Here is a 27007-nt window from a genome sequence, read left to right on the forward strand (position 1 = left end):
TGTGTGTGTGTGTGTCCGTCTATCTGTCTGTCTGTTGAATATATATTTTCCTGGTAGTATGGATGGTGCTAGCCTTCCTCATAGTCCCTGAAGTTAGATGAGTGTCTTGTCCAAATGGTCCAGCTCTCTCTATGCTGGTCCTCTGACCTTATGCTAGGGTGAGAAACATGAGCACTTGTTGAAATCTGTGCATTTGAGAGACAGTAAAGCTTGTTTTGCATCTTTGAAGCTAAATGTTACATTTACAAAGATCTTTATGAATAAATTCTGCCCTGTTGGGGACTTAAAAAAAAAAAAACTTGAAAACTTCACAGGAGCTAGGTCTCTTGGTCTTGAGACAATAGCCCTGTATAGAGAGTGACTGAGACGGTTTACTGTGGTCTTCCAGAACGCTGTAGGTCACAGTGATACTGTCTACATTACCTAAGGGAGTATAGATCTTGTAAAAAGCAGGGAACTGGGTGTGCATCCCACTGAGACCGCCAGTTCATAAAATGAGAAATGCTAGCCCCGAGTTAACCATAAGAAGAGCAGGAAGAAAAACCAAAAGGAAGGTTTCCATCAGTAGCTATTTTTAAAAGGCATTGGAGGGAAGATGCCAGATTCACTCAAGTAAAAAGAAAGCAGCGGATGGGTGTGTGGTTACTCTTAAATTGTGGTTCTGTATGTGCTCTGTGTCTTAGGCAGGACTTAAAGTTCAAAGGAGACCTTTGATTTCTTTGTACCCAAAGCTGGCCTTCTCGTATCCCTCCTAGTGACACTTCCTCATCTCTCTATTTCACTCAAGTGTTTAAATACATAGAGTTCCACATGGGAAGCAGAACAGCCCAAGGGCTGCTGGGACATCTCACATGTCTCTAGGTAGGGACCCAGTAAGCACAACTTACTTCTAAATGACTGGTGATGGGTCTGCTTTTGAATGCCAAAGCCAAGAGTGCTCCGAAAGAGCAGCTATAACCGGCAAGGAAACTACCAGGCGGAGGGAGCCCTGGGCTGGAGTGCTTAGCTTCTGACACTTGTAACGGATGGCCCCTGTCACTTCCTGTCATGCAACTTAAGTGGTGGGGAGGAGTTCCCTCAGGGAAACCATGCTCACACAGCTCTGAGCCTCCTGTCCACCAGGCTCTGCTGCAGTTAGCAGCCAGGGAATTGGGGTGGATGAGGTCGGAGCGCCCCATGGTGTGGTGCTGTTTTTTTCTCCGTGCACAGGTAAGTTCCTTGTTGTTCTGGAGCAGGGGATGGGTGTTCTCAGCTCTCACCCAAGCCTCCACTGGGAGTCAGAATCTGAGGTGTGGGAGGATGTGGAGGTCTTGACATTACCCAAGTTGATAGGCAGTGAGCTGCTATTAAAAAGCAACAAACAAACAAACAAACAACAACAAAAACCCTGGATGATGGAGCCGGTTTCCTGTCTCTCTTTAGACTTGAATTAAGATGTTGTGTGTGGTAATTAGGACAGCAGCCTGGTGTGTGTGTGTGTGTGTGTGTGTGTGTGTGTGTGTGCGCGCGCGCGCGCGCGCGTGTGTGTGCACATGTGCCTGTGCACACACACTAGGTAGCATTGCATCACTGCCATCACCTCCCAAGCAGCTATGATTGGAGGAAAGCCAGTGGAAGGCTGGTCACCCTCTGTTCTACGATGCTAACGTTTTGATTTTTACAAGAGACCCACATCAACTAATGGGAAGATGGGGAGAGAAAGATGCTCTCTCTCTCTCTTCTGGTAGTTATATCTCTAGGTGGGCTCCCATAGTCATCTTCTCTCTGGATTGGAGAATGGCTAAACTCAGTTTGGAAGCTCATTAGGTTTGGAGCTACTCTTGTAGGATTCCCTAAGGTAACTCTGGTGTTTCAATGGTGCTCATCACTGGACAGATGAAGCCGGACCCGGCACACTCCAGGTTCTCCCTCAGTATGCTGGAATGCAGCTCAGGTTGTTTGGGAGTGAGCTTCAGGAAACAATTTGTTTCTTGGTTGAAGGATGGTTAAGAGTCCCGAAACTTCCTCTCCTGTGCCGTTTGATGATTTGTTTGGGGTATGTGTAGACATTTTACAGGAGCCAAAACTTCCTTTAAAGGAAAACCCCTCACTTGTTCCAGTCTCACCAGAATGACCGATAAGTGCAATCCTGGTAAATAGCAGCTAGCATTCTGTGTTCTGTCTGGACAGTGTGTGTGTGTATGTTTGTGTGTGTCTGTGTTTGCATGTGCATTTGCATATATGTATGTGTGTGTCTGTGTACATGTGTGTCTCTGTGAGTATGCATGTATGTGTATGTATATGTATGTATATCTGTTTTTGTGTATGTGCATGTGTGTCACTGTGTGTGTGTGCATGTATGTGTCTCTGCATGTGTGTATGTATGTGTGTGTGGTCAACATCAGGTGTCTTCCTTAATCACTAACTGCTTTTTCAAAGTTTGTATTCATTATTACTGTGTGTGTGTAAGCAGCATGCATGAAGGCAGACTTGCACAGCTCACATGTGGAGGTGGAACGACAACTCTATGGAGCTGATGCTATTTCTTTGTTGACTCTGGGGATCAAAGTCAGGTCATCAGGCTTGCCTTTCATTTTATCCTCTGAGCCATCTCAGAAACCCCCACCAACCATATCTCTTTTGAGACATGGTCACTCACTGACCTGGAGTTGGCCAGTTTGAGTACAGTGATTGGCCAGCAAACCCCAAAGATCCTCCAGTCCCCGCTTTCCCATCTCTGTGACTACACCCGGATTTATGAGGGTTGGTGGGGATTCAAACTCAGGCCCATATCTCAAACAGCCTTACTGCCTGAGTCATCTTCCTGTGATTTTGACTGCTCTAAGGATTTGGCAAGTTGAGTCAAACAGGGTTTCTCTTCTTGTTCCTGACTTGTTTCAGACAACATCCTCAGGGTTGATCGATGATCTAAGCTGTGTCAGAATTTTCTCCCTGGAGGCTGAGTAGTGCTCTGTTTGTGTATGCGGACATTCTGTGCACCCGCTCATCCTTCACTGAGCCCTGGGTTACTTATAGGCTTTAGCGTTGTGAATGGTACTATCACAAATGTGAATGTACAAATAGATCTTTGAAACCCTCCTTTCACTTTCTCAGGGTCTGTACCCCAAAGTAGGATCACTGGATTGTAATTATGTCGTAGTCCCATGGCATCTGTGATTTTCTCCATCTTGCCTGAAGCACACGAGGATCCCAGGCTCTCGACATCCTTGACAACACTTACTATTTTCTGTTTTTATTTTTGTTATGTGTTTCTTTTTGTGTTCATCTAATGCTGGTGACATGGTGTTTTCATATTTATTGTTGACCATTTGTGCATCTGCAGAGAAACAGCTCAAGATTGGTGCCTATTTTTGAATCAGGGTGTTTGATCTTTGTTGTTGAATTTAGGAATTCTTTCTGTATTTGGATATTTATCCCTTATTATATATATGATGTGTTGATATTTTCTCCCACATTGTGGTTTCCTTTTAATTCTACTGATATTATATAAACATGTATTTTTAATCCTGTCATGTGACTTGGGTAATTTCACTCTCCTCCAGCTCACTACACCAGCTACTTGTTTGCTTAAAGAAGAATAATTTTTGAGCCTTTGAGGTGCGGGAATTGACATTTAAAGGTGTTACATATAAATGACATTAACACAATGATATTAATGTAGGACAAATAATAGCACGTATGTTACTAGCTTATGAAGCTGCTATAGCCCTGGAAGGATTAGCTACTGTTTTACCATTTTGCAGATGGTAACACTGAGGCTTAGAAAAGTTTCCTAAAGTCTGCGTGCTGACAAGAAAAATCAAGTTTCATATGAAGGCAGAGTGGATGCAGAAATGACATCTTTAGCCACTAGGCAGCAGGTGGTAGCTAATGTTGGGGCCCTGCTTAGTCTCCTGCCATATACAGTGTCTGAAGGACTTTCTCTTCGGTGCTTTGTCAACTTGTCCATTTTGGTGTTTGGTAGGGTTCAATGACCTGAGGAAGAGCATTCATGACAAGTCACTTTCTCTGCGGCTCTGTTTACTCACCTATCAAATGTCATCTGTTTCCAAACTCATTTCAGCTCTGATGTGAATCTCAGGCATGCAGATAGATATGTTGTATCAAAGTAAAAACTAGTTTGTTTGTTTTTTTAAACTTTTTAATTTTTTTTATTTTTTTGGTTTTTTGAGACAGGGTTTCTCTTGTGTAGCCCTGGCTGTCCTGGAACTCACTCTGTGGACCAGGCTGGCCTCGAACTCAGAAATCCATCTACCTCTGCCTCCCAAGTGCTGGGATTAAAGGCAAGCGCCACCACTACCCAGCTAAAAAAAACTAGTTTTTATGTCTGTCTCAGTTAAGTGTTTTTAAAGTCAGGCAGTGGTGGTGCATGCCTTTAATCTCTGCACTCAGGAGGCAGGGGCAGATAGATCTCTGAGTCAAGACTTACAAAGCAAAGTTCCAGGACAGACAGGGCAACTTGAAAAACAAACAAACAAACAAACAAACAAGATGTTTTTAGGATATCTACTTGAATCTAAATGTAATAGGCTAGGTGATTTCTTTTGGAAATCTATGGGGCTGGACAGTGGTGGCGCACGCCTTTAATCCCAGCACTTGGGAGACAGAAGCAGGAAGATTTCTGAGTTCGAGGCCAGTCTGGTCTACAAAGTGAGTTCCAGGACAGCTAGAGCTACACAGAGAAACCCTGTCTCAAAAAAAAAAAAAAAAAAAAAGAAAAGAAAAAGAAAAGAAAAGAAAAAAGGAAATACCATGGAATAAATTTTGATAATTTTGATTTTTTTTATCTCTGACAGTTTCCAGAAAAGGCTCTGGGGAAGTTTTGGTCATCGATGGGAGGGAGAAAAGGAGAAAGGTTTAAGTTGTCACTGTAACTAAGATCTGATCCAAGTAGTTCTGTATCTGTGGAGAGCCAGGGGCCAGTGGGGTTCGGGCGCGGGCTTTGGAACCAGGCTGGTGTGGGTTTGGGTACCAGCTTTGCCTTACTAGCTGTGTGTTATGATGCCTTTCTGAATCTAATTTCTGTGATATGAGATGGAAATAATAGTGTCCACCTTCTTTGGTTGTCCTGAGAAACAACTGAAATAGCTCATGACGTACCGAGCTGGACCAGCCAGCACTCAGCCAACTTTACCAGGTCCCATGTAGTACTAACTAGGATGTATGAGTGACTACCAGAGAAGTGGCAGATTTTACACTGGGTCTCAGCACCGAGGCAGAGAAGCAACCCTGCCAAAGACAAGGCTCGGCGGTATACATGGACTTGGTGGCAGCCACCATCTTGGCTTATTTTTGTGGAGGGGGTGAGGCAGCTTATTCCGTGCAGCGCTTTATTTAAAACCCCTCTCCTAGCCTTCCCAGGACTGGCCATGGGGGCCACAGGAGGAGAAGGACATTCAAAGCTGGTTCCCGATAGAGCACTCAACCGTGTGACTCACTAGGGACACACTCGACACACTCAGGGTGGTGACCACCACTGTCTGCTGGGACAGAAACAATGGGTGGCTCTAGGACCTAAATATAGACCGTATGGATGTCACTTAGGGAAACAGGTTCCCGGTGCTGGCTGGGTGGGCGGCTCTCTCAGGAAGAGCTCAGGAAGCCGGTTCTGGCGCTGATCCTTGCTCTGTCCATCCTGGTCTCTAAATAACATTACCCATGCTCTGGCCTCTCTGTTTCCCCAGTGGGCCTGCCTCAGCATGCTGTCTAGCTCATTTTCCCATCTCTTTCCTGCCAGGCTCAATGGCTTCTCTCTCAGCTCCTAAAGGTCCCTACTTGTCCCCCTGTCATTGGTTCTTGTGTTCCCTCATTCCTTCTGGTCTAGCGGGACAGAGCACGGGGCAGGAGTCTGGAGTTTGGAAGTCATCAGGTTTCAGACTGCGGTTAACACTGGGTACTGCCAACTTTCCTGGCCCCCACCTCTCCTTTAAAGGCAGTAGAATCACAGCTGTTAAGGTTGTGGTTCCTTCGAGCTGCAGAGATGGCTCAACTGTTAATAGCACTGGCTGCTCTTCCAGAAGACTGGCTCTCACACCCACATGGTGACTCACAACCCTCTATAACTCTAGTTCCAGAGGCTCTGACACCCTTTTCTAGACTCCACAAGTATTGCCATGCATGTGGTGCATGGCAATATATGTAGGCAACACATCTAATACACACAAAATTTTACAAAGTATAGTTTTAAGAGTGAAAAAAGAGGCCGGGCGTGGTGGCGCACGCCTTTAATCCCAGCACTCAGGAGGCAGAGGCAGGTGGATTTCTGAGTTCGAGGCCAGCCTGGTCTACAAAGTGAGTGCCAGGACAGCCAGGGCTACACAGAGAAACCCTGTCTCGAAAAACCAAAAAAAAAAAAAAAAAAAAAAAAAAAGAGTGAAAAAAGAATCTGGATCCTAGAGTGGGCATCTTGACTTCAAACACAAGTTTCTTCTCTCTGTACCTCAATTCCTTCACCTGCTGAATGGGCACAAGGATCAGACCTATCTTATGGATTATATAAAGTTAGTAAAATCAGAGAAGCCCTTCAAACACAGAGCATGTTCACCTGACCCATGGCTGATCTGGAGGGAAGAGAAACTTGAACTGAATTCGTGCCCCTCCAAGGCCACCCTCGTTTTCCACATCTGAACATGCCCAGGACAGTAATTTTTCACATACTATTTTTTTTATATTGTTGTTGTTGTTGTTTTGCCTTTTAGTTTTGTGTTTTACTTTGTTCTTAAACCTTACCTTTGTCATATGACTTAGTAGTCCTGAATCACAGCTCAGCCATTTCTTTGCCAAGAAACATCATGATAAACAGAGATGGGCACACCCCATGTGCTCTGTGGTGGTTCTATAACACTCTGGGATCGTGTCATATGCTTCAGTGGCCTCCCAGCTCCTGAGGTCCAGGTTGCTATCTGCTGTGGGCAAGAGCTCAGGACCACTCTGGCTGCCACCTCTGGCTCTGCCCACCTGCTTTCTGATTAACTTCAGCCCTGTTCTGGCTTCTCTTCATGCCTAGTGTGGTCATCTCAGCAAGCTGCTTGGCCCATCTCCCTACCTCTTCACTACTGGTCCTGTCGGCCTCCTTCCTGTCCTTTCACAGGCTCCAACCTGTCCCCTGATATCGGCTGTGGTTATTGACTCTGCTTACTTCATGGGAATGAACAATCACCCCAGTTCTGAGCCATCAGCCCCACCCCCGGACTCCTGGAGAAGCAGCTTGGCTATTGCTTGTATTAGGTGTTCAGATGACCAAATGTTCATCTTTGTGGCCCCTGCTGGCTTCTTTGAATGGACCATTACCAGCTTGGAGAGGAAGCAACAAGAAAGCCACAAAATGACCCAGTTCATAAAACCCCACCTTCGTGAGACGTGAGAGAGGTCAGGGTCACTCTTGTTCAGTTTATGCTGAGTAACATCCCCAAAATCTGAGGCAGATAGACACAATCTTTATTCACCTCACAAGCAGGCTGGCTAGGAGTCTGCTCCATGAGAGGTCACAAATGGATTCTCCTCTTGTCCAGAGGAGCAAGCAGAGAGGTATTACATCTTTTAAGGTCTATCCTCGCCTCCTTTTCCAGTTGTTGTAACAAAATACGCTAATGAAAGCAACATGGGGGAGAGGGTTCATTCTTGCTCACAGCTCAGGCAATGGTACATGATTGCAGGAAAATTGAGGTGGCAGAGACTTGAAACAGTTAGTCACATCCATAGTCAAAACTGCAGAGAAAATGCATACAGGCTTGCATTCACCTTACTTTCTCCTTTTAAAAACTGTCCTGGACCCAAGCCCAGAGGATGGTGCTGCCTACAGTGGGCTATATCTTCTTTTATTTATTTATTTATTTATTTATTTATTTATTTATTATATGTAAGTACACTGTAGCTGTCTTCAGACACTCCAGAAGAGGGCATCAGATCTCATTACGGATGGTTGTGAGCCACCATGTGGTTGCTGGGATTTGAACTCTGGACCTTCGGAAGAGCAGTCGGGTGCTCTTACCCACTGAGCCATCTCACCAGCCCCTGGGCTATATCTTCTTACCTGTTACTGTAATCCAGACAGTCTCCCAGTAGACATACCACAGGTCAACCTGATTTAGATAGACCTTCAATGAGGCTCCCTTCCCAGGTGACTCTAGATTGTATCAAGTTGACAATTAAAATTGGCCCTCCCAATGTGTAAGCCTGGAATTGTCCCTTCCACCCACACTCCACTGGCCAGAGCAAGCCACAGGCCCCAGTTGAGGGATCGCAGATATTGTTGCTGAGCCTACATGTTCTGATCTCTATGTAGAACTTTCTGCTATATTGGGCTGAGGATAAATGATACAGATGATGAGAGTATCTAACCAAAGTCTGACATGTCTCAGTGACAGATCGAAGTCTCTGGGGACTAGTTGAGACTTGGCTAGTGAGGATTATTTCTCAGGGTGTACTCCACTTGTTCCTCCATGTCCCCACTGGGCAGATACAGTGATCCATGCAGAATGGCCTGCAGCATGCTTCTAAAGTCCTTATGCAAGAAAGAATCGATTGGCCAAGGTCTGATGTCAGGGACACAGGTTGGGAGAAGGAGATTGTGATTTGTCTCAGTGTCAGGAGTACAGGGGAACGTGGGAGAGAGGCAGGGTTTGCTCCTGTACATCTTGGGTGCAGAACTCCCAGGTGTGTATTGTAGGCTGGTCTGGGTGGTAACTCTTCAAGTACCCAAGTGTAGTGAGGATTTAGCAGGGTACTTGGCCTGTCATAGTCTCTCTAAATCGCCAGTCCTCTGTCCCCCGTGAGGCCTCGAATACCCTTGGGTGTTCTCCACGGAACATTGCACACAATTATGAGCATTTCCACCCTGAGGGAAGAGCTCCCTCCACTCCAGGGATTCACCCATCCGCTCTCTTTTCTTCTGTCTCTGAAGAAATCTGTCTGGAGGAAGGGAAGGTATTTAGGAGTTAGTGCTGAGGTCAAGTTCAGAGTCTAACTTATGTCAACTGCCGGGGTGGGGTGGGGGGTAGTTTCCAAATGAGGCAGGCAATGAGGATGGGGAGGGTTGGTGAGACCTCGTTTCTATGTACACAAGGTACTCACCCATCGAAAGAGGCAGGAACTCCTCTCAACAAATCTTATTTGATTGGTTACACAACAGGTAGGTTAGTTCCCTTGCCCAAAGACACACAGATAACAACAACAACAACAAATGCTTTTCCTAAGCATAAAAATGATTTATCCTGCTGGGCGTGGTGGCACACGCCTTTAATTCCAGCACTCAGGAGGCAGAGGCAGGCGGATTTCTGAGTTCGAGGCCAGCCTGGTCGACAGAGTGAATTCCAGGACAGCCAGGGCTACACAGAGAAACCCTGTCTCAAAACACCAAAAAAAAAAAAAAAAAAAAAAAAAAAAAAAAAGCCAAAAAAAAAAAAGATTTATCCTTAAATGGAATTGCATCTTTAAAAACTTTTTTACAAACACATGTGATTATAACATATGTGTGTGTGTAATAAATATGCGTGCACTTGCACTTTTATATACACCGTGGTGCATATAGGGACATCAGAGGACAGCGTTTGGGAGTTAGTTCTCTCCTTCCACCATATAGATCCTGGAGATTAAATTCAGGCTTCCAAGGCTTGGCCACAAGGGTTAACTTGCTGAGCCGTTTCGCCAGCCCATGAAGATCTTACTATCTTCTTAGAATATAGTGCCTGACCTGGACACTCAGCTTCATGGGTCCTGCTCCAAAAAACGATGGTTTTTGTCCTTCCCTTTCCCAAGTCAAAGGCACAGATGCAGGAACATGGACCATCTCTCAACTGCATAGCCCCCATGTTGTGAGAACGTGCCGGCAGAGCCTGTTTTCTTCTCTGGTTTCTGCTTTCTCTGTCCTCACCTGGAGCTGTACACAGAGCTGGCTGAGCTGGGACCTGTGTGGAAGCCAGTTTAAATCCGGGGTGAGGGTGGAGATGGGATGGAGCAGGGATGGACTGCCCTGCAGAGCCCTGGAGATCCGCATTTGAAGCCTTCTTGGGTTCCTTTTGAAGGCCCTTCACTTTGTTTTCTGGTGGATTGTTCTCCGAAGCACCAGGAAATCAGTTCCTGCCCGGAATCAGCAAGGCTTCTGCTTCCTGTGGCCACCCAAGTGGGGAGGGCTTGTTACTGGCTCAATTCTTGGCCGGCAGAATCCTGTGGCCCTTTCTCTTTTCCTTTCTCAGCTCAGCCTGTCTTATGGGGACAGGGTCTCTTAGGGGTCTGTCTTACTTCACTTTGCAGCTATATGGCTATATGGATTGCAGTAATTCCTATGAAAGAAAGGGCAGACATGCTCCTGAACCACATGTCCCTGGGTGTGCTGTGCACTGTGGCACAGAAACAACATAGACTACATGCATGATTCTACATTTTCTAATAGCCAGGCTAAAAGAAGTAAAAACAGAGCTGGTGAGATGGCTCAGCGGATAAGAAGAGCACTGACTGCTCTTCCAAAGGTCCTGAGTTTAAATCCCAGCAACCACATGGTGGCTGGCTCACAACCATCCATAATGAGATCTGATGCCCTCTTCTGGTGTGTTTAAAGACAGCTACAATGTACTTACATATAATAATAATAAATAAATCTTTGAGTGGGAGTGAGCGGGGCCAGAGTGAGCAGAGGTCCCGAGTTCAATTCCTAGCAACTACATGATGCCTCACAACCACCTGTACAGTTACAGTGTACTCGTATACATTAAAAAAAAATCTTTTAAAAAAAGAAGTAAAAGCCGGGCGTGGTGGCGCACGCCTTTAATCCCAGCACTTGGGAGGCAGAGGCAGGCGAATTTCTGAGTTCGAGGCCAGCCTGGTCTACAAAGTGAGTTCCAGGATAGCTAGAGCTACACAGAGAAACCCTGTCTCGAAAAAAACCAAAAAAAAAAACCAAAAAAAAAAAAAAAAAAAGAAACTAATTTTCATAATATTAGCTCAATATCTCAATATACCTAAATAATAGCATTTCAATATGTTAATTGCTATCTAATTAGATTTTAAAATTATTTTTAAAATATATATTAAAATTTAAAGATATTTAAAGATATTATATATTTTTATGTAATTTATATAATTATGTATAAATTATGTAATTTTATAATTGTTTTATATTATATATATATATATATATATATATATAATTTTTAAAAAACACTTTGTCTTTCAGATATACAGGTCAACTGAGACCAGCCACATTTCAAATGTCTGGTCAGTGCACATGGGCTACAGCAGCCAGTCCAGGTTTAGTGTGGGACCACCTGGAGAACCTGTCCTGTCTCACATGGAGGGCAGCGGCCACAGGTGTGGCATTGAACATTTGAAACTGGCTAGTGCAGTGAAGGAGCTGGGCACATTTTTTTTCTTTGTTTTACTGGATTAGATTATAGATCTGAATGGCTGCATGTACTTCCTGGCTACTATATAGTACAGCAGAACTCTAGAGGTTTCACCTCAGAAGAATGTCAATTTAAACCGGACCAAACTCCATTTCTCACTTTGAGACTTGGTGGGTATTTTAAATATAGATAACACTGTGGGTGAGAATGGCAGGCTTGTCCATACTTGGTCGGCAGGAGTATGAATTGCAGTGGGCTCTTCCATTATAGTCTGGCAGGGCTAAGCACTTAGCCTGGATATTACTGCAGTGTTCTGTCTTGCACAGGGACTGATCATGTAGAACATCTTCTGTAGCCACAAACATGTCAGCTAGTGCAGACTTCAGTGAGGAAGTGCATTAGAAATCTGGTTGTTGGGCGGGGTGTGGTGGTGCAGGAGGCAGAGGCAGGTGGATCTCTGAGTTTGAAGCCAGCCTGGCCTACAGAGTGAGTTCCAAGATAGCCAAGGCTACATAGAAAAACCCTGTCTCAAACACTTACGTGTGTGTGTGTGTGTGTGAGTGTATGTGTGTGTGTGTGTCTGTGTGTGTGTCTGTCTTTGTGTGTATGTCTGTGTGTGTGTGTGTGTGTATGATTTGCAGCTACTGAAGAGATAAGCCATCTAAGTTGGCTTGATGGTTTGTTAGCATGGAAGGTTTTCAAGCTACAGTAGAAGGGCTGCCACTATTTGGGTGAATTGCTTGTGGTTTTATGTTGAAGCAACTCTGGAAGAATTTGGAAGGAACTCACTGCAGATGTTGTCTCCCAGGAGAGAACAGGACAGCTGGGGTAGGAGAGAGGTGTTCCTGTCATTGTATGCTATGTGTATTACAACTTAATCCGCTGGGCATGGTGGCGCACACCTTTAATCCCAGGCAGAGTCAGGCGGATTTCTGAGTTCGAGGCCAGCCTGGTCTACAGAGTGAGTTCCAGGACAGCCAGGGCTATACAGATACAGAGTAACCCTGTTTTGGAAAACCAAAAAACAAACAAACAAACAAAAAACAAAACAAAACAAAAACCAACTTAATCCCATGCATTTGGCCAAGCAGTATGGCTCACACCTGTAATCTCAAAGGCAGAAGATTAGGCAGTCAAGAGTTCAAGGCCAGCCTGGACAACATGAAACTACGTCTCACCCTTTTCCCTTGGGTGGGCAGGGACCCGAAATGATTAGCAAAAAAATGCTCCAACACCCCAATGCATTGTATTATCTATTAAAAATATAAATATCTTTTTCATATTTTTAAATATGAAAGGAGAAAACTTGGAGTGACTCAGGGAGGCTTTCTAAACCAGGATCCACAGACTGAGTCATAAAAGATGCATGGGAGGCCTAGCAGGAGGAAGGCTGGGCTTAAGTCACGAGTGTGTGGTAGGTTCCATGATAAGTCATAGGTGTCACCGTAGACACCCAGTGGTGACAGATTTTAGACACAAGCCTGATTGGGCAGTTGGCAGATTGAAGTCTATGAGTCATAGATGGTTTGAAGGAAGTGGAAGCAACATGTTTATATCTGTGAGAAAGCTTTTCAGGACAGTGAGAGATTGTGCTCTGAGGACTCCTGGGGACTGCCAAACCCTAGAGCAGTGGTTTTCAACCTTCCTCACACTGTGGTCCTTAGATACATTAAATTATTCTGTTGCTACTTTATAACTGTAATCCTGTTACTGTTATGAATCATGATGTACATATCTGATATGCAGGATATCTGATTTGTAACCCCTGTGACAGGGTCCTTTAACACTACCCCCCACACCTACACACAAAGGGGTCTCAACACACAGGTTGAGATCCGCTGCCCTGGAGGCAGTAACTCGGGGCTAACTATAAAACAGGCTTTCTTCCTGTCTGTTGCCCAGAATGCAGTGCTCCAGTGGATGAACCCAGGAGCAGATCTGTGAATCCAGCATCTTTTTACAGTCAGAAAGGAGAGTTGGTCTCTGAGTGTAGCGTGTGTCCCTAAAGGTGGGGTGCTGTGGTGCTGGCCGCACATCTGCAACTTAACTGGAAGCTGAGAACACCCCCAGCATCTCTGGTCCTCTTTCAGTTTTATGTGAGAGACCCTGCAGGCATGAGTGACATCCTGTTTTAATTCCTCCCTTCCAGTACTTCACCTCTCTTTGCCTTAATGAAACGTGTGTGTGTGTGTGTGTGTGTGTGTGTGTGTGTGCACATGCGTGTGCATGCAACAGGAAATATGTTCTCTATTCTGGTTCCCTGAATGAAGAAGGAATATAAAAATTGAGGTACTATATTTCCTTTAGTTAGAATTTCTCTTTGAGCTGGTCTTAGATGCTGTAGGCCATTTTTAAAGAATAAATCATGCCTTGTCTAATGCCCGACATGAGCTTGGGGAAAGGCCCAGTCTGAGGCATTGAGGCTTCTGTGAGCCTGAAGCCAGGGTCCTCTTCACCAACCTGCAGCCAGTGTAACCTGACTGGAACCTGTTCCCAGCGAGGTCATGTGCTTGGTCTATTCTACTTTAGTTGTCTTGAGACATCATCACTTTGGGGCCAAAGGCTCCATGCTTTCACTTTGCTCTGCTTCCTGCAGGTTTAGATCTCATCTTGTCTGAAGCATCCTTGCATCTCTTTACCAACACAAACAGGGTTCTGAAAGTTTCCAACGTCCACAGGAAAGCTTGTGGGCATGGTTGCAAAGCCTCTCTTCCAGATCTACTGTAAACAGATATCCCTTTTGTGGTCTGTTCAGTACACACACACACACACACACACACTCTCTACTGGTAGAAGGATTATTGTTATTGGCAATTTTGAGGTAAGTGGAGAACCTCAGGCTTTTCCTGAAAGTTTCCAGTCTCTGTCAGCCTCCTTGCCTTTCCTCTCCCAGCCAGCAGTGTCCTTGGCCACGTGCTATCATATGAGAAGGAGATGCTAGAGGCCATCTGGTTCAAGTCCCTGAACTGAGAGATAGAGAAATTGATCCAGGGTGATAGCAAACTGGCTAACATTATATGGTTAGGGTGCCAGTCTTAAAAAAAAAAAAATAGGTCACAACCGGGCAATAATTTTTCACTGATTGTTTTATTCTACAATTTATACATCAGGCAAGAAAAAGAGAACATCATGAGGCTGGAGAGGTGGCTCAGTGGTTAGTGACTGCTCTTCCAGAGGTCCTGAGTTTAGTTCCCAGCAACCACATGGTGGCTCACATCCATCTGTAATGGGATCTGATGCCCTCTTCTGGTGTGTCTGAAGAAAGCAACAGTGTATTCACATATACAAAATAAATATTTTTTTAAAAGATAACATCATTATGCCTTATAAACGTCTGCAGCACAGGCTTCAGAAAATTGTGTTATAATAAAGGTGGAGGAATATCTGGATGGAAGTTGAACTGTCTCCTTTTGAATAAACATTTCATATGTGCAGATGGTTACAACTTAGAAGGTCTTTCAACTTCTCATTTGGAAGTTTCTCATCATCACAGTATCTGTTAGAATACATCCAAGTGTGGGTATTGCTTGGTTCTGACAGTACATTGCACTGTGAGCCAGGACATGACATTTCAACCACAAGAAGATGGGAGTGTCCTGTTCAGGAGCCAGGAAGCAGAGCACACAGGCCTGGCTCCCTGCTGGTCCTGCAGAGCTGCCTCATTCCCTCCTCTGAAGGGAGAAGGAAGAAGGTTGAGGGCAGATAAAGTATCCATCCTTGACCAAAGCTTGGCTGATGCTTGGGGCTAATGCTCCCCAAGCACTCCTGTTTCCTGTGGCTAAAGTTAGGTCTATTAGATATGAATATCATTTTTAATCCATGACTGGGCAAGGGAAGGAGGAGGCCCCATTCAGCCATCGTAGGGGAGAAGGCCAGAGGGAGGTGCTCATCTGTGCTTGTCATGGGTCGCAAAATGCATGGGCCAGTTTACTTTGGTGACTTACAAAATGTTGCTAGTGCCATGAAAATGAATCACCTTAGCTATAGCCTTTAACATTGAGTCGGGCAAAATTATTTTCTATAAAATAACATAGGCTTCCCCTGATTATTTGTCTTTAACTGGAAGTTTATATTACTAAGATAAACAAAAATCCAGTATTCTTGCTATAAATAGAATGTAACTATTAAGGTAAATAAATATTCCCAAACAATGTTATTAAACTTTAGTTGGATGCTGCGACCTGAGCCTCTTTGTGCCCAGGAGTGAGATAAGGATGGTAAACATTATCATGAGGTAGCCTCGGTTTGAGTCTTCCTCCTGGATGGATCCAGAATGGCAATGGCTTGAAGACCCGTTGTGTAGTTGTATGTTGAGTGAAGGGTATTGTAGCAGGGTCATTCATTATTGTAACATAGGAAATGTCAGAGGTCATCTGGTCCAACTCACTGAGGTTGCACTGACTGAAGCTCACCTGCAGAGACATCACCCATGTGGCATACGCCACTCCAGAGATCTTCTTCAATGTCTCCTGTGGATGCTGTCATCTTGTATCTGTCTACTTCAGAGAGTTCCCATCTAAGGCAGCTGACGTCCCAAGGAACTCCCTTTTGTCAGTAAAAGGAGGCATTGTATTTGGCAACCCTACCTCCTTGCTCCTAGTGGAGACTTATGGACTGTGTTTTTACAGACTCTCAGGGGGTCCCCTAGTGAGTGAGACTCTGGCTGGTCATGGCTGTAACCTACTGGCTACACACACCTTCTCTCCTTTCTAGCACCCCACTTTCTTATGCTCAGCGGGTCTCCCAAGGAGCCCTCTAGGCAGCTAGCTTAGTCCTCCACTTTTTAATCCCAGGATCTGCTTTACAGGAACCCCCCAAAAGATAGCAGGCACCCTAATTAGCTTTGACCGTTAGTTTGACTTCGTTTGGCCTAGCCTGGAGTCATCAGACAGGAAAGCCCTGTTTCACTGTGAGCATGCCTTTGGGAGCTTGTCTTGATTGTTAATTAATGTAGGAGAACCCAGCACCTTTCCTAGGCAGGTGGTCTTGAGGTGATCGCCTTAGGAAAGCCAGCTAAGCATAAAGCTGTGGGGGGAGCCAGCAAGTAGCATTCCTTGATGATTCCAGGTTCCTGCCTCGAATTCCTTCCTTGATTTCCCTCAATCTGTGGACTGTGACCTGGAAGTGTAAGCTAAATAAATCCTTCCTGCCCCTCAGTTTCTTTAGGGACCTCTAAAACCTAGGTTATCCCTGATACTTCTACAATGTATTTGATCAAAAGTAGGTGTCTTCCTAAATCACAAAACAAAACAAACGACAGAAACCTGGCAGTTCACACGAGGCAGAGAGTTTAGCCTTCACGGTCTTCTCTCAGTCAGCAGGGAAGAGTGGTAAGGAAAGCTCTCATAGTCATCAGTATCCTCATCTGAACAATGGGTTCAGCCAGATAGGGAGCTGCCCCTTGTAATCCTAGCACTTAAGAGGCTGAGCCAGGAGAATCCCAAATTCTGTCCCAGTCTGGACTTCACATAACAAGTGAGTGGTATGTGCGTGTGCATGTGTGTGCGAGTGCGTGTGAGTGCGCGGGATTGAAGGGTGGGGCAGGAGGTTGAGCAGAGGCTTACTTGCCAACAAGATCCTGGAGTCAGCAGGAACCTGAGGAGCAGTCTTATGATGTGCTGAGGCAAAGGCCCCGGGCTGGACACCCCCCACCCCCACCCCCCTGTGCCAACCTGGCCAGAGCCCAATCCACAAAGGGGGCAGCAGTCCTGAGCATGGTGGTTCCTCACTGGGGAACATTGCCTGACTGTGAGAACCTTGGTGTGATAGTCACCGTTTCTGATGTGCTGTCTGGATGGCTGTCAGCTGTGATGCAGGGCACTGTCCTGCCCCTGTGGTTGAAAGTGGGGAGAGGGCTCACTATGCCCACAAAGGGGCCTCTAAACACAAGTACCCTGTTGGCATTTGGAGCACTGTTTCTCCAGTGGCCATGCCATGTCCTGGCAAGGTTCTGTAAAACCCAAAGGCTGATGCTAGTGGCTTCAGAGAGCCGAATCACCCCGTGCTCCCTTTACTTCAAAGTCCTCCCCAGTCGTGAAACCAAGGCCTAGAGTGTGCAGAACCAGAGCCTGATCACACAGCATCTGATCCATTCTCTAGGAAATTAATGTTTTTCTAAGATTAGATTCGGGAGGAGGTTGGCGTGGAACTTCTCTGGAAGTGAACCCGCATGACCGCAAAATGACAGATACAAAGCTGTAAGGTTTCCCTTTTAAAAAGTTAAATGCCAAGACATCCTGGTGCCAAAGTACTGCTTTAAAATTTAAAGCTCATAATATTCCTTAATTTTAATAATAGAAACAAGACGGAGGGGCCAGGGAAATGGCTTGATGGTTAAAAGTGCTTACCACCCCAAGCTCAATGACCTGGGTTTGATCCTAGGAACCTACATTAAAAAGTCAGATGTGATGTATCTCTGTATGTCTAGCACTTCTGCAGGAAGTTGTAAGGCACTGGAAGCTTGTGGGGTAGCTAACCTGGGCCATGCAGCACGTGAGAAAACAGAGAAACACTGATTCAAATCAAGTCGGAGCCTCAGATAAACCAGTGATACGATCCACCCATCTAGCTAACACTTCATCAAGCATTTGCTACGTGCTGGGCACCATGGATGCTGCTGGAGATGCATTGGTTAAATGCTTTCGGGAAGAATATGGTCAAGCATCACCAGATAGTTCCAGTGTCTGTCACAGGCTGGGACCCTTTCTCAGACTTGTTCCTTCTTTATCTGCCACCTTCAGTCTATCATTGGGTAAAGGCTGCATCCACTGGCTGCAGTTCTCTGTGTTTCTGGCCCGTGGAAATCTGATGTGTGGGGATGTGGATCAGCAGTCTATGCTATTTGAGGAGTTGGATTTAGCTTTGTGCAAATATCTCCAGAGCCATGCTGCTGATCTGTAATTCATGGACAGCATCCCAAATGCAGGGCAATCTAGCTGTTTGAAACCACATAGCCGGGCTGGCTTAGAACTGGCTAGGTGGCACTGAGGAGGGGTCCTCACAGCCTTAAATTTGCTATGTATCTGGACCTGTGCTATATACATGGACCTATATACATGCTTTCTTCAGCACTAGAATTTGAACCCTGAACCTTCTACTTGCCAGGCAAGCACTGAGCTACATCCCTCCTCCTTTAGTGGATTCCTACCCTTCGCAGGCCGGAAGCTTTCTATGTAGACCATGCTAGCTTTGAACTTAGATCCACTTTCTTCTGCCTCCCAAGTGCTGCTACTCAAGGTGTGCACCACCATGCCTTGCTCTATTTTTGGCTTCTTGGGGGACCCTTTTCTGTCTCAGCAAAAGGGAAAGAGGAGGAAGGGCAGAACAGTTCATCTCAATTGTCAACTTGATAGGACTAGAGTCACCATGGACACGTCTGAGAGATTTAATTGGGATGGGAGACTCGCCCAAAATTGTGGGCATCAGCATCATTTCTTGGGCTAGGGTCCAGACTGAATAAAGGGGATGGAGGCACACTGAGCATCAATAACCACCTCTGCTCCTGGCTATGGCTGCTGTGTGACCCACCTTCTGCCCTATACTCCTGCTGCTGTGCCTTCCCATGATACACTGACTCTCCAAAGACTGCTCATAAACAAATCCTTTCTTCTATACGTTTCTTTTGGCATGGGTTTTGTCACAACAGCAAGAAGAATAACTAATACAGAGTGGAAGGAAGGAAAGAAGGAAGGAAGGAAGAAAGGAGGGAAGGATTTGCTTAAGTGGTCAAATATTCTGTAAAGAGACCAACTTCAGCCACTTAGACTGGGAGTTACAGTGTGGCTGTTAATAACACCCAGTGTGTCAGCAAGGTTGTTAATAATTCCCAGTGTGTCAGCAAGGGAGCTTGCTTGCTTTTCAGTGCTAGGAATCAAACCAGGGCCTTAGACATGCTCTGTCACTGAGCCACACTCTAGCCCTGATCATTTTATTTATCTCTATCCTGATCTTCCAGTCAGTTTAGAAAGCATTACCCATTCCTCCTGCACTCGTCCACTGTATGAGACCTAGTGCCCCAAGGAATCCAGGTTCCAGACACCAGCAGCGGAAGGAAGCCTTGTGTCCCTGTGGCTAAAGACTTGCCTGTTGGCAACTTGCTATGGTGGATAAAGTGTTACCAGCTCGGGAAGGGGCAGGATTTTTAAACAGCTTGGGGACAGACCCAAGAACTCTCATCATCATCTCAGTGGCCTATATTCCTGTGGGTAATCATGTTTAGATCTGAATGATATAGTTGGATAGTCTGCTGCCGGCTACATGAGAGCTACATGGGGTGCTTATCTAGGAATTAAGCACTTATGTAGACATTTCCTGGGTGTATTTGTGTGTGTGTCGTCGTCTGTCTTTCTGTCTGAGTTAATGATTACTAATAAAATTTTAAACAATTCTATCAGTGAAGAATTAAGTTCTTGACCCTTTATCCATTGTGTGTGCTTATGGAGCACGTACAGAGATCAGTAGACAACTTGTGAGAGCCAGTTCTCTGCCTTCACCATGCTTGTCCCTGGGGTAGAACTCATGTCTTTAGGTTTTATAAAAAGTGAACTACCTTATTGCGTTTTTTAGAGAATAATTTTTAAAAAAGAATTATTTATTTTATGTATTTGAGTGCTCTGTCGACCTGTACACTTTCAAGCCAGAAGAGGGCATCAGATCCCATTACAGATGGTTGTGAGCCACGATGTGCTTGCTGGGAATTGAGCTCAGGACCTCTGGAAGAGCAGCCAGTGCCCTTAACCATTGAGCCATCTCTCTAGCCCTTTGGAGAATAATTTTAAAAGGAGGTTTTTGGTTTTGTTTTCCTTTTAATGTGTTAGAAAAAAAAGTGAAAGGAGGCAGTTTAGTATGGAGTGCTTGCTGGTACACAATAGCTTCAAATGTTAATATTGCTGAGGGAAAAAAAGCAGATAAACAATTACCCAAAAAGAGTACCAGTGGCAACAGTGTTATGAATTAAGAGTTGTGGGTAATCTAATCGTTAATCTAATCCCCGGCACCTGAGAGCCAGCAGAGACAAAATAATCACCATAATTTAGAAGGCCTGGGAAGAAGGCCTGGCTAACTCAATTTTGTGTGTCTTGTCACAACTCATTGTTGAAAATCCTGGTGGATACAAACCCTTCCTCCTACCTTATACCTATGCTTGGACAGAGACAGACGTGGGATGAGATTTCTTTAGTTTTGGAGTTTTCAACATTTTTGATAATTTTTTTTTCCCCTTGAGTTTTATTTAGTCTGGTGCCTTCACTCGCTGTGACTGCTGCCAGTGGTCTTAATACTGAGAGGAGATGATCTCTGGCAGTTCTGAGCCCTTGACCCACAGTGATCTAGCACACCCTCACTGCTGTTAGATGAGGAGCAGGCATAGAACAGCGAGGTGAGTGAGTGATCGCCAAGGCTCCATGGCAGGTGTATGGCAAAAGAAGACACCCCCTCCCCAATTCTGCCTGTATGGCCTACCCAGGCTCCTCGAAACTGTCATCAGTGCTGTCTGGGCACAGCCACACACTGAGTTCCAAGTTCTCTACCATATGAGTGTCAGGTAAGAGTCTGGGGGCAGGGGAAGCCTTGGGTTTGAGGATGCTAGAAAAGGAAGGGTGTCTTAAACTTAGAGAGAAGGGAGTAGCCCCGTGTTAAATGGGACACAGAATCCTTTTCCTGACCTCCCTCTGAAGAAGGTCCAGATGAAAGACCCAGCATCAAAGCCTTGAAACCACCAAAGCTGTTTGCCAGGGAGAAGATAAATCAAAAGGCTCCAGAGATCTGGTTCAAATTGAGTAATTATAAACGACTAATCAGAGACTGCTTGCTGTCAAGACGGGAGCTGCACCCTCTCCATCAGTGCGGTTTTGCTGTTCTGGTCGTCTCCTTATTTAATAGAAAAGTCTGTGATCAAATAACAGGGCTGTTATGATGCTAATCAATTTAATCTCAGCCATTTAAAGTGAAGTCAGACTTCACCGTTTGCCCTCAGCTCTGAGAAAGGAGCGGGAAGGACCCAGTGCCAACACGACTAAAGGTATCCAAGGGGCTCTGTGGACAATTCCATGGGGTCTGGGCAGTTAGGAGAGTCATGTTTCAGTCTGGAACTCTGCTTCTGCCATGCTGCAGGCCTCCCCATCTCTTGCCTACCCTGATGGCCTCTTAGAGTCAAATGGAAGCAAAGCAATGGTTGCCATGGTGACAGGAGTACTAGTAATCACAATAATGACCACATGACCACTTTCCAGGTCTCTCACTGTAGACTTGGTCCAGGTTTTTGTTGTTGTTGTTGTTTTGTTTCATTTTTTTGATACAGGGTTTTTCTGTGTAGCCCTGGCTGTCCTGCAGCTTGCTTTGTAGACCAGGTCGGCATTGACCTCAGAGATCCATCTGCCTCAGCCTCCAGAGTGGTGGGACTTAAGACATGTGCTAATATTACCCAGCTATGTTCTAAATGTTTTACACCCTTTAATTCCTAAAATATCCCTATGATGGCAAAACTGAAGAATATAGACACTGATCTATCTCTCACACCTAGGATCTTCCTGACTAAGTAGTATATTCCCAATTAATATTCATTTAAATGAAGGAATAAAATAACTTGTTCAGAGTCGTACCAAGTAGCAAATGGCAGAGGTAGATTTTTTTTTTTTTTAAATACAGGGTTTCTCTGTATAGCCCTGACTGTCCTGGAACTCACTGGTAGACTAGGCTAGCCTCGAACTCACACTGCCTACCAAGTTCTGGACTAAAGGTGTGCACTACCACACCTGGCAAGAGGTGGACTTTTATACTCATGTTTGTCTCATTTCTGTTCTTAATTTCTTTGAGGTGTATAGGTAAATTCGTATGGATATATAAATATTGTTTGCTGATACTTTTTAAATTTACATTTATTTATTCCATGTGTATGTATACATGTGTATTTGGATGGGTGTACATGTATGTACCACAGTATGTTTGCAGAGGCCAGAGGATAACTTGTAAGAGACAAATCACTCCTACCATGTGGGTTCCAGGGATTGAACTCAGATCTTGAGACTTGATCACAAGCATGATTACCCACTGGATCACCACATGTATGTAGTGCGTGAGTGCGTGCTCACGCATACACACACACACACACACACACACACACACACACATTTATTTGAGATAGAGACTTTCTACTCCTGACTGCTGTGTAGAGCAGACTGGCCTTGAACTTGCTATGTGCTATGTAGATCAAACTGGACTTGCATTTGCTTTATCCTCTACCACCTTTGCCTCCTAAGTACTGTGATTATAGGATACCCATGCCTGGCTTACTTTAAGTATGTAAATGCATTTTAAAGCCATTTTCAGATATTAACCTAAAGAAAACATGTCTTAGCAGACAGGACAAAGAAAAGAAATCAGCTGTGCGATAGCTGGTTGGACCTAAAACCAAACCAAACCAAAACAAAACAAAACCCTGTTCTGCACTCACTCAGCAAGGTCCTTCTGACCTCAGAATTTCACTCTTTGAAACAAATTCCATAGTGCTTCCTTAAAGTCGGGGGAAGAAACAGCTAGTGGAGCATTCATTGGCTCCTAGTAGGCGCCTAGCTCTACCGGGTTTCCTTTCTAAGAGTAGAGGAGGTACCGAGTGATTTTCTTTGGCAGCTAAGGCTAACACCCTCCCAGCACTTCAAGACTTGCTCACCAAAGAATGGGAGAGAGGGCAGGGGAGATTAATATATTCAGGCTTGATCCAGTATGGAGTCTTCTGAGAATCCACCAGTGCACAACTGGACCAGAGTTCTTCATAAACAGCTTCCTCAAACAACAGAAAAGCAGTTTGTTCTCGGACTATTTACCAAAGGAATTCAGATGTCTGCCTTGGGTTATCTGAAGGTAGCCAAGCCTGAAAGGAGATAGCCTCGTAGCAACCTGAGGGACAGTAATTATAAAACCAGGTCCAGGAGATGAAGGGCAAAGGTGATACTGGTAGAGACTGAGATGACGTGAAAGTCACATGTTTCCAACATAGGTCACCAAGTCCATGTGTGTTTCCTCAAGTTGCCATGACACTTTACAGCCAAATATGCGAAAGGTACTTGCTCCATGACATGCTCACAAAGGGGCTCCTGGTATTTTGTTGGTTGAAAAAGAGGGTTCATTTAGCAGGACTTGTAGGCCAAGGGCTTCTAGAGAGTATCTATAATCTGTGGACTATGGCACTAAGAAGTCAAACGCTCCCCCCTGGCACCCATTGTCCCTACAGTCTCCTTGGTCACTGCTTTAACTCACCCCGTCCCTGACTTGGAAATGTTGGTTTGCCCTTTACTGGTTACTTCTGGTTACAGTCAGCTGCTCTCCTTCTCCTCTCAGCCACTGGTGAGACTTAGAGGAACAGAGATCACATCTTCTCTTTGCTCAGGGATGAGGCATGGACAAGCACCATGGCTCAGAAGTGACTTCTCTTGAGAACATGAGAGCCTCTTTCTTGCAGGAGGCATGCAGCTTGAATGCCCCCCGCCCGCCTTTGGCCAAGGCCTATCCTACTGTGATCTCCTTTACACATCTGTACACATCTGTATATTTTAAGGAAAATCAGTGCCCCCACTGGTAAGGAAAATGTCCTCTTTTATCTGAACAGTAAGGAGTTTGAGGTTGAAGAATTCACCTTTCCCCTTGGCTTGGAGGTTTTGATTGGTCTGGGCCAGGTGGTTAGTGGAAGGCAAGAACCATCACCTCAAGAACACAGGCCTCCTTTATTCATTCCTTTTGCTTTGTCCATTGAGTCACCATGCAGAAATTATTCATCAAGTCTGCTCAGCACAGGGTGCTGGGGAGGAGGCCATAAAGTCATGTGCTGAATTTGGACACAGGCTACCGCAGTTCCTGGACCTACACAAGTGGCTTTCTCATAGTTGCAAGGGAAGGAAGTTCGTGATACCTTCCCGCCAGTAAACTTGACAGAAATACCAGAGTGGGAATTTGACTCCTCAGATTGGCTGGAAATCCATCAGAGCCAATATGTAAATATACAGTACACACAACAACCATCCTGCCCAAACATATCTGTGGCTTATGATCAATAGAAGTAAGATCTATGTCACCTCAAAACAACAGTGATAGTGACTTGAAAAGATCACAGAAAAGAGCTTAGTGTGCAGTGTCTCCAAACCGTCACAAAGGAAGAACATAGTCAGCCAGGTATCTCTTCAGTCCTCAGCCACTGTGTACCATGTGATTCCAGGCTGAGTGCAGGATGGCCTGAGAGATGGAGATTGCTTAGCATGGAGCCATCTGTGCAAGCGTTGGGACCTGAGTCCCATCCTCAGCACCCACATAACAAGCTAGGCGTGGCAGCACGGGCCTATAACCCCAGCTCTGGGTTGTCGAGACATAAGGATTCTTAGGGCATGCTGGCTTGCCGGACTAGCTAATGAACAAGTTCCAGGATTATACGAGTGTCTGTCTCCAAACAAGCCAACAGTGGGAGGGCGGCAGGGATGCTCAGTGGTTATGATCCAATACTGCTCATGCCAAGGACCCAAGTTCAGGTCCCAGAGCTCATATTGGATGTCTCACAACCTATAACTCCAGCTCCAGAGAGGTCCAATGTCTCTGGCCTCCGTGGAATCTGTACTCACACCTCACCCACCCTACATAATTAAAAGCATTATGCTTTTAAGGTTGGACGTGATTGAAGAAAATGCATGACAGTGGCCTCTGACCTACACACACACACACACACACACACACACACACACACACACATGTGTGTGTGTGTGCATGCTCACAAAGTCAAACACTGGAGAGAAAAGTTAGCCAGTATCTCATCTCTGCCTTGCCTGATTCATTCAGAGTAGAGATCACAATGTGAAAGTTCTCTTCTTTTTTATTCCCAATTAGTAGTCAGGAAGTATGCCTTTCCCGTGCCAGTTTCCAGGACCCAGAGCAGCTGTTGGTACAGAAGTGGTTTGTGAACATAAGGGGCAGAGCAATGACTAAATATATGATGCTTTGTGAAGTTTTGGCTTCTGGCTTAGAGTTCTAGCTTCAGACTTCTTAGTTAGGTGTGGTAGTACTTGCTTGCAACCCCAACAGTAAGGAGCCAGAGATAGCCTGGTCTACATAGCAAATTCCATCCACGCCAGCCAGGGACACATAGTGAGACCCTATCTTTAAAAACATACAAAGTCAAAAGGCCCGTCTGACTTGTTTGTTGCCAGTGGCAACTAGCCATCACCCTGTGCAATGAGAATTGACAAGAAACCCAATTCTCACAATCCTTGCGGCTTTTATCTTGTAACTTATGTGGGTTTACTTTATGTGTGTGGATATCTTGCTTGCATATATGTCTGAATAGCACATGTGTGCCTGGTATACCCAAGGCCAGAGGTGTTAGATCCCCAGGGACTGAAGTTATAGACAACGCGAGTGCTGAGAATTGAACCAACCAGTGCTCTTAAATGCTGAACTGTCTCCCCCTCCCCCAACCCCAACCCCCGAGTGTGCTATGGCTTTCTTCTGTTTTTTTCCTTTTCTTTCTGTTTGATTGTTTCGAGACAGGATCTCACCGTGTAGCCCTGGCTGTTTTGGAACCGATAATGTAGATAAGGCTGGCTTTGAACTCCTAGAGATCTACCTATCTCTGCCCCACCATCCCCAAGTGCTGGGATTAAAAGTGTGTGCACCACACTCAGCTGCCATGTGGGTTGTTAAAGATCATTCTTAGTCCGAGTCACTGACTCCTGCATGATTGGAAAGGCCATTAAAGGACATTTAATCACTATGTTTGACTCTTGAAGCCTGGGAAAATGTCTGACATAGGGGCTGTCACAGGGACTGGTGGCTGAGGATTGGAGGCTGGGTTCTAGGTTCCAGGTTCCAGCACTGGGTAACCCAACCCGTGGGATTGTTCTAGAGGAAGCTGGGGCTGCAAAGATGAGAGCTCATCTGTCCTCTTCCTTACCAACTGACCTCTAGAGAGAGCTGTGTACTCAGTCTGCTTGACAAACTACTACTATTGGAGCCCTAGGAATCCGATTTGTAATGTCACAAAATGTATCACCTGACAATACCAAGTAATGTTCTACAGTGGTGTGGCTTACACTTTGGGTTTCCATGGGACCTGCCACTGATTCTAAATGCCACCCACCTCACCTATAGTGCCCACAGTGGGCGGGCCTGGTGTTTTGGCTTTATAGACAATATATGGAACTTGGACTTCTTCCTGCCCCATCCCTGGTCCACCAAGATCCTGGGTGTGGTACTACAATATCTCAAGGCAGGACAAAGCCAAACACAGGGAGGTCCTGGGATCCTCTAAGCAGCAGGGCCTCCTTGCAGCTCTTGTCTATATCCTTACTTAGCACACCTTGTTGGTTGATACACTTCTGCCTGCTCTTCCCACTGGGCCATCTTTAGGGCAGCATTCCAGGCCATCAAACATTTACAGTGGTGGGTAAGATGTTGCCACACATGCTATAAACCACGCCTTTGGTTAGAATCCTGGATTTTGAGGATCATACCATAGCATGTAACTTCCAGCAAATTGCTGGTCTCTGCCGACCTCGGTTTATTTACCTGTAAATTGGGAATGATTTCTTGCCATCCCGTCTCGAAAAGTTACCCTATTGGATGGATGTCGCGGCACATGCCTTGCTGGTTGGGAGGCTGAAGTGGGAGGATTGTTTGAGGCCAGGAACTCCAGG

At 45.4% G+C, this 27007-nt stretch overlaps 1 protein-coding gene across 7 annotated transcripts in view; it reads left to right on the forward strand.

Annotated features, from left to right (window-relative positions):
* Window positions 1-27007, forward strand: part of Arhgef3 (Rho guanine nucleotide exchange factor 3) — a 289379-nt gene that overhangs the window by 120202 nt on the left and 142170 nt on the right. The window contains exon 1 of one of the 7 annotated variants that reach the window (XM_029468791.2): window positions 1112-1209. The exons of the other annotated variants lie outside the window; for them this stretch is intronic. Coding sequence (XP_029324651.1) covers window positions 1159-1209 — 51 coding nt within the window. The 5' untranslated portion in view covers window positions 1112-1158. Of the gene's footprint in view, window positions 1-1111; window positions 1210-27007 lie in introns of those variants that run through there. 7 annotated transcript variants of the gene reach the window in all.

Source organism: Mus caroli, unplaced genomic scaffold (assembly GCF_978045245.1).
Source record: "Mus caroli unplaced genomic scaffold, Mus_caroli_1 scaffold_12, whole genome shotgun sequence".
NCBI classification, from domain to species: Eukaryota; Metazoa; Chordata; class Mammalia; order Rodentia; family Muridae; genus Mus; species Mus caroli.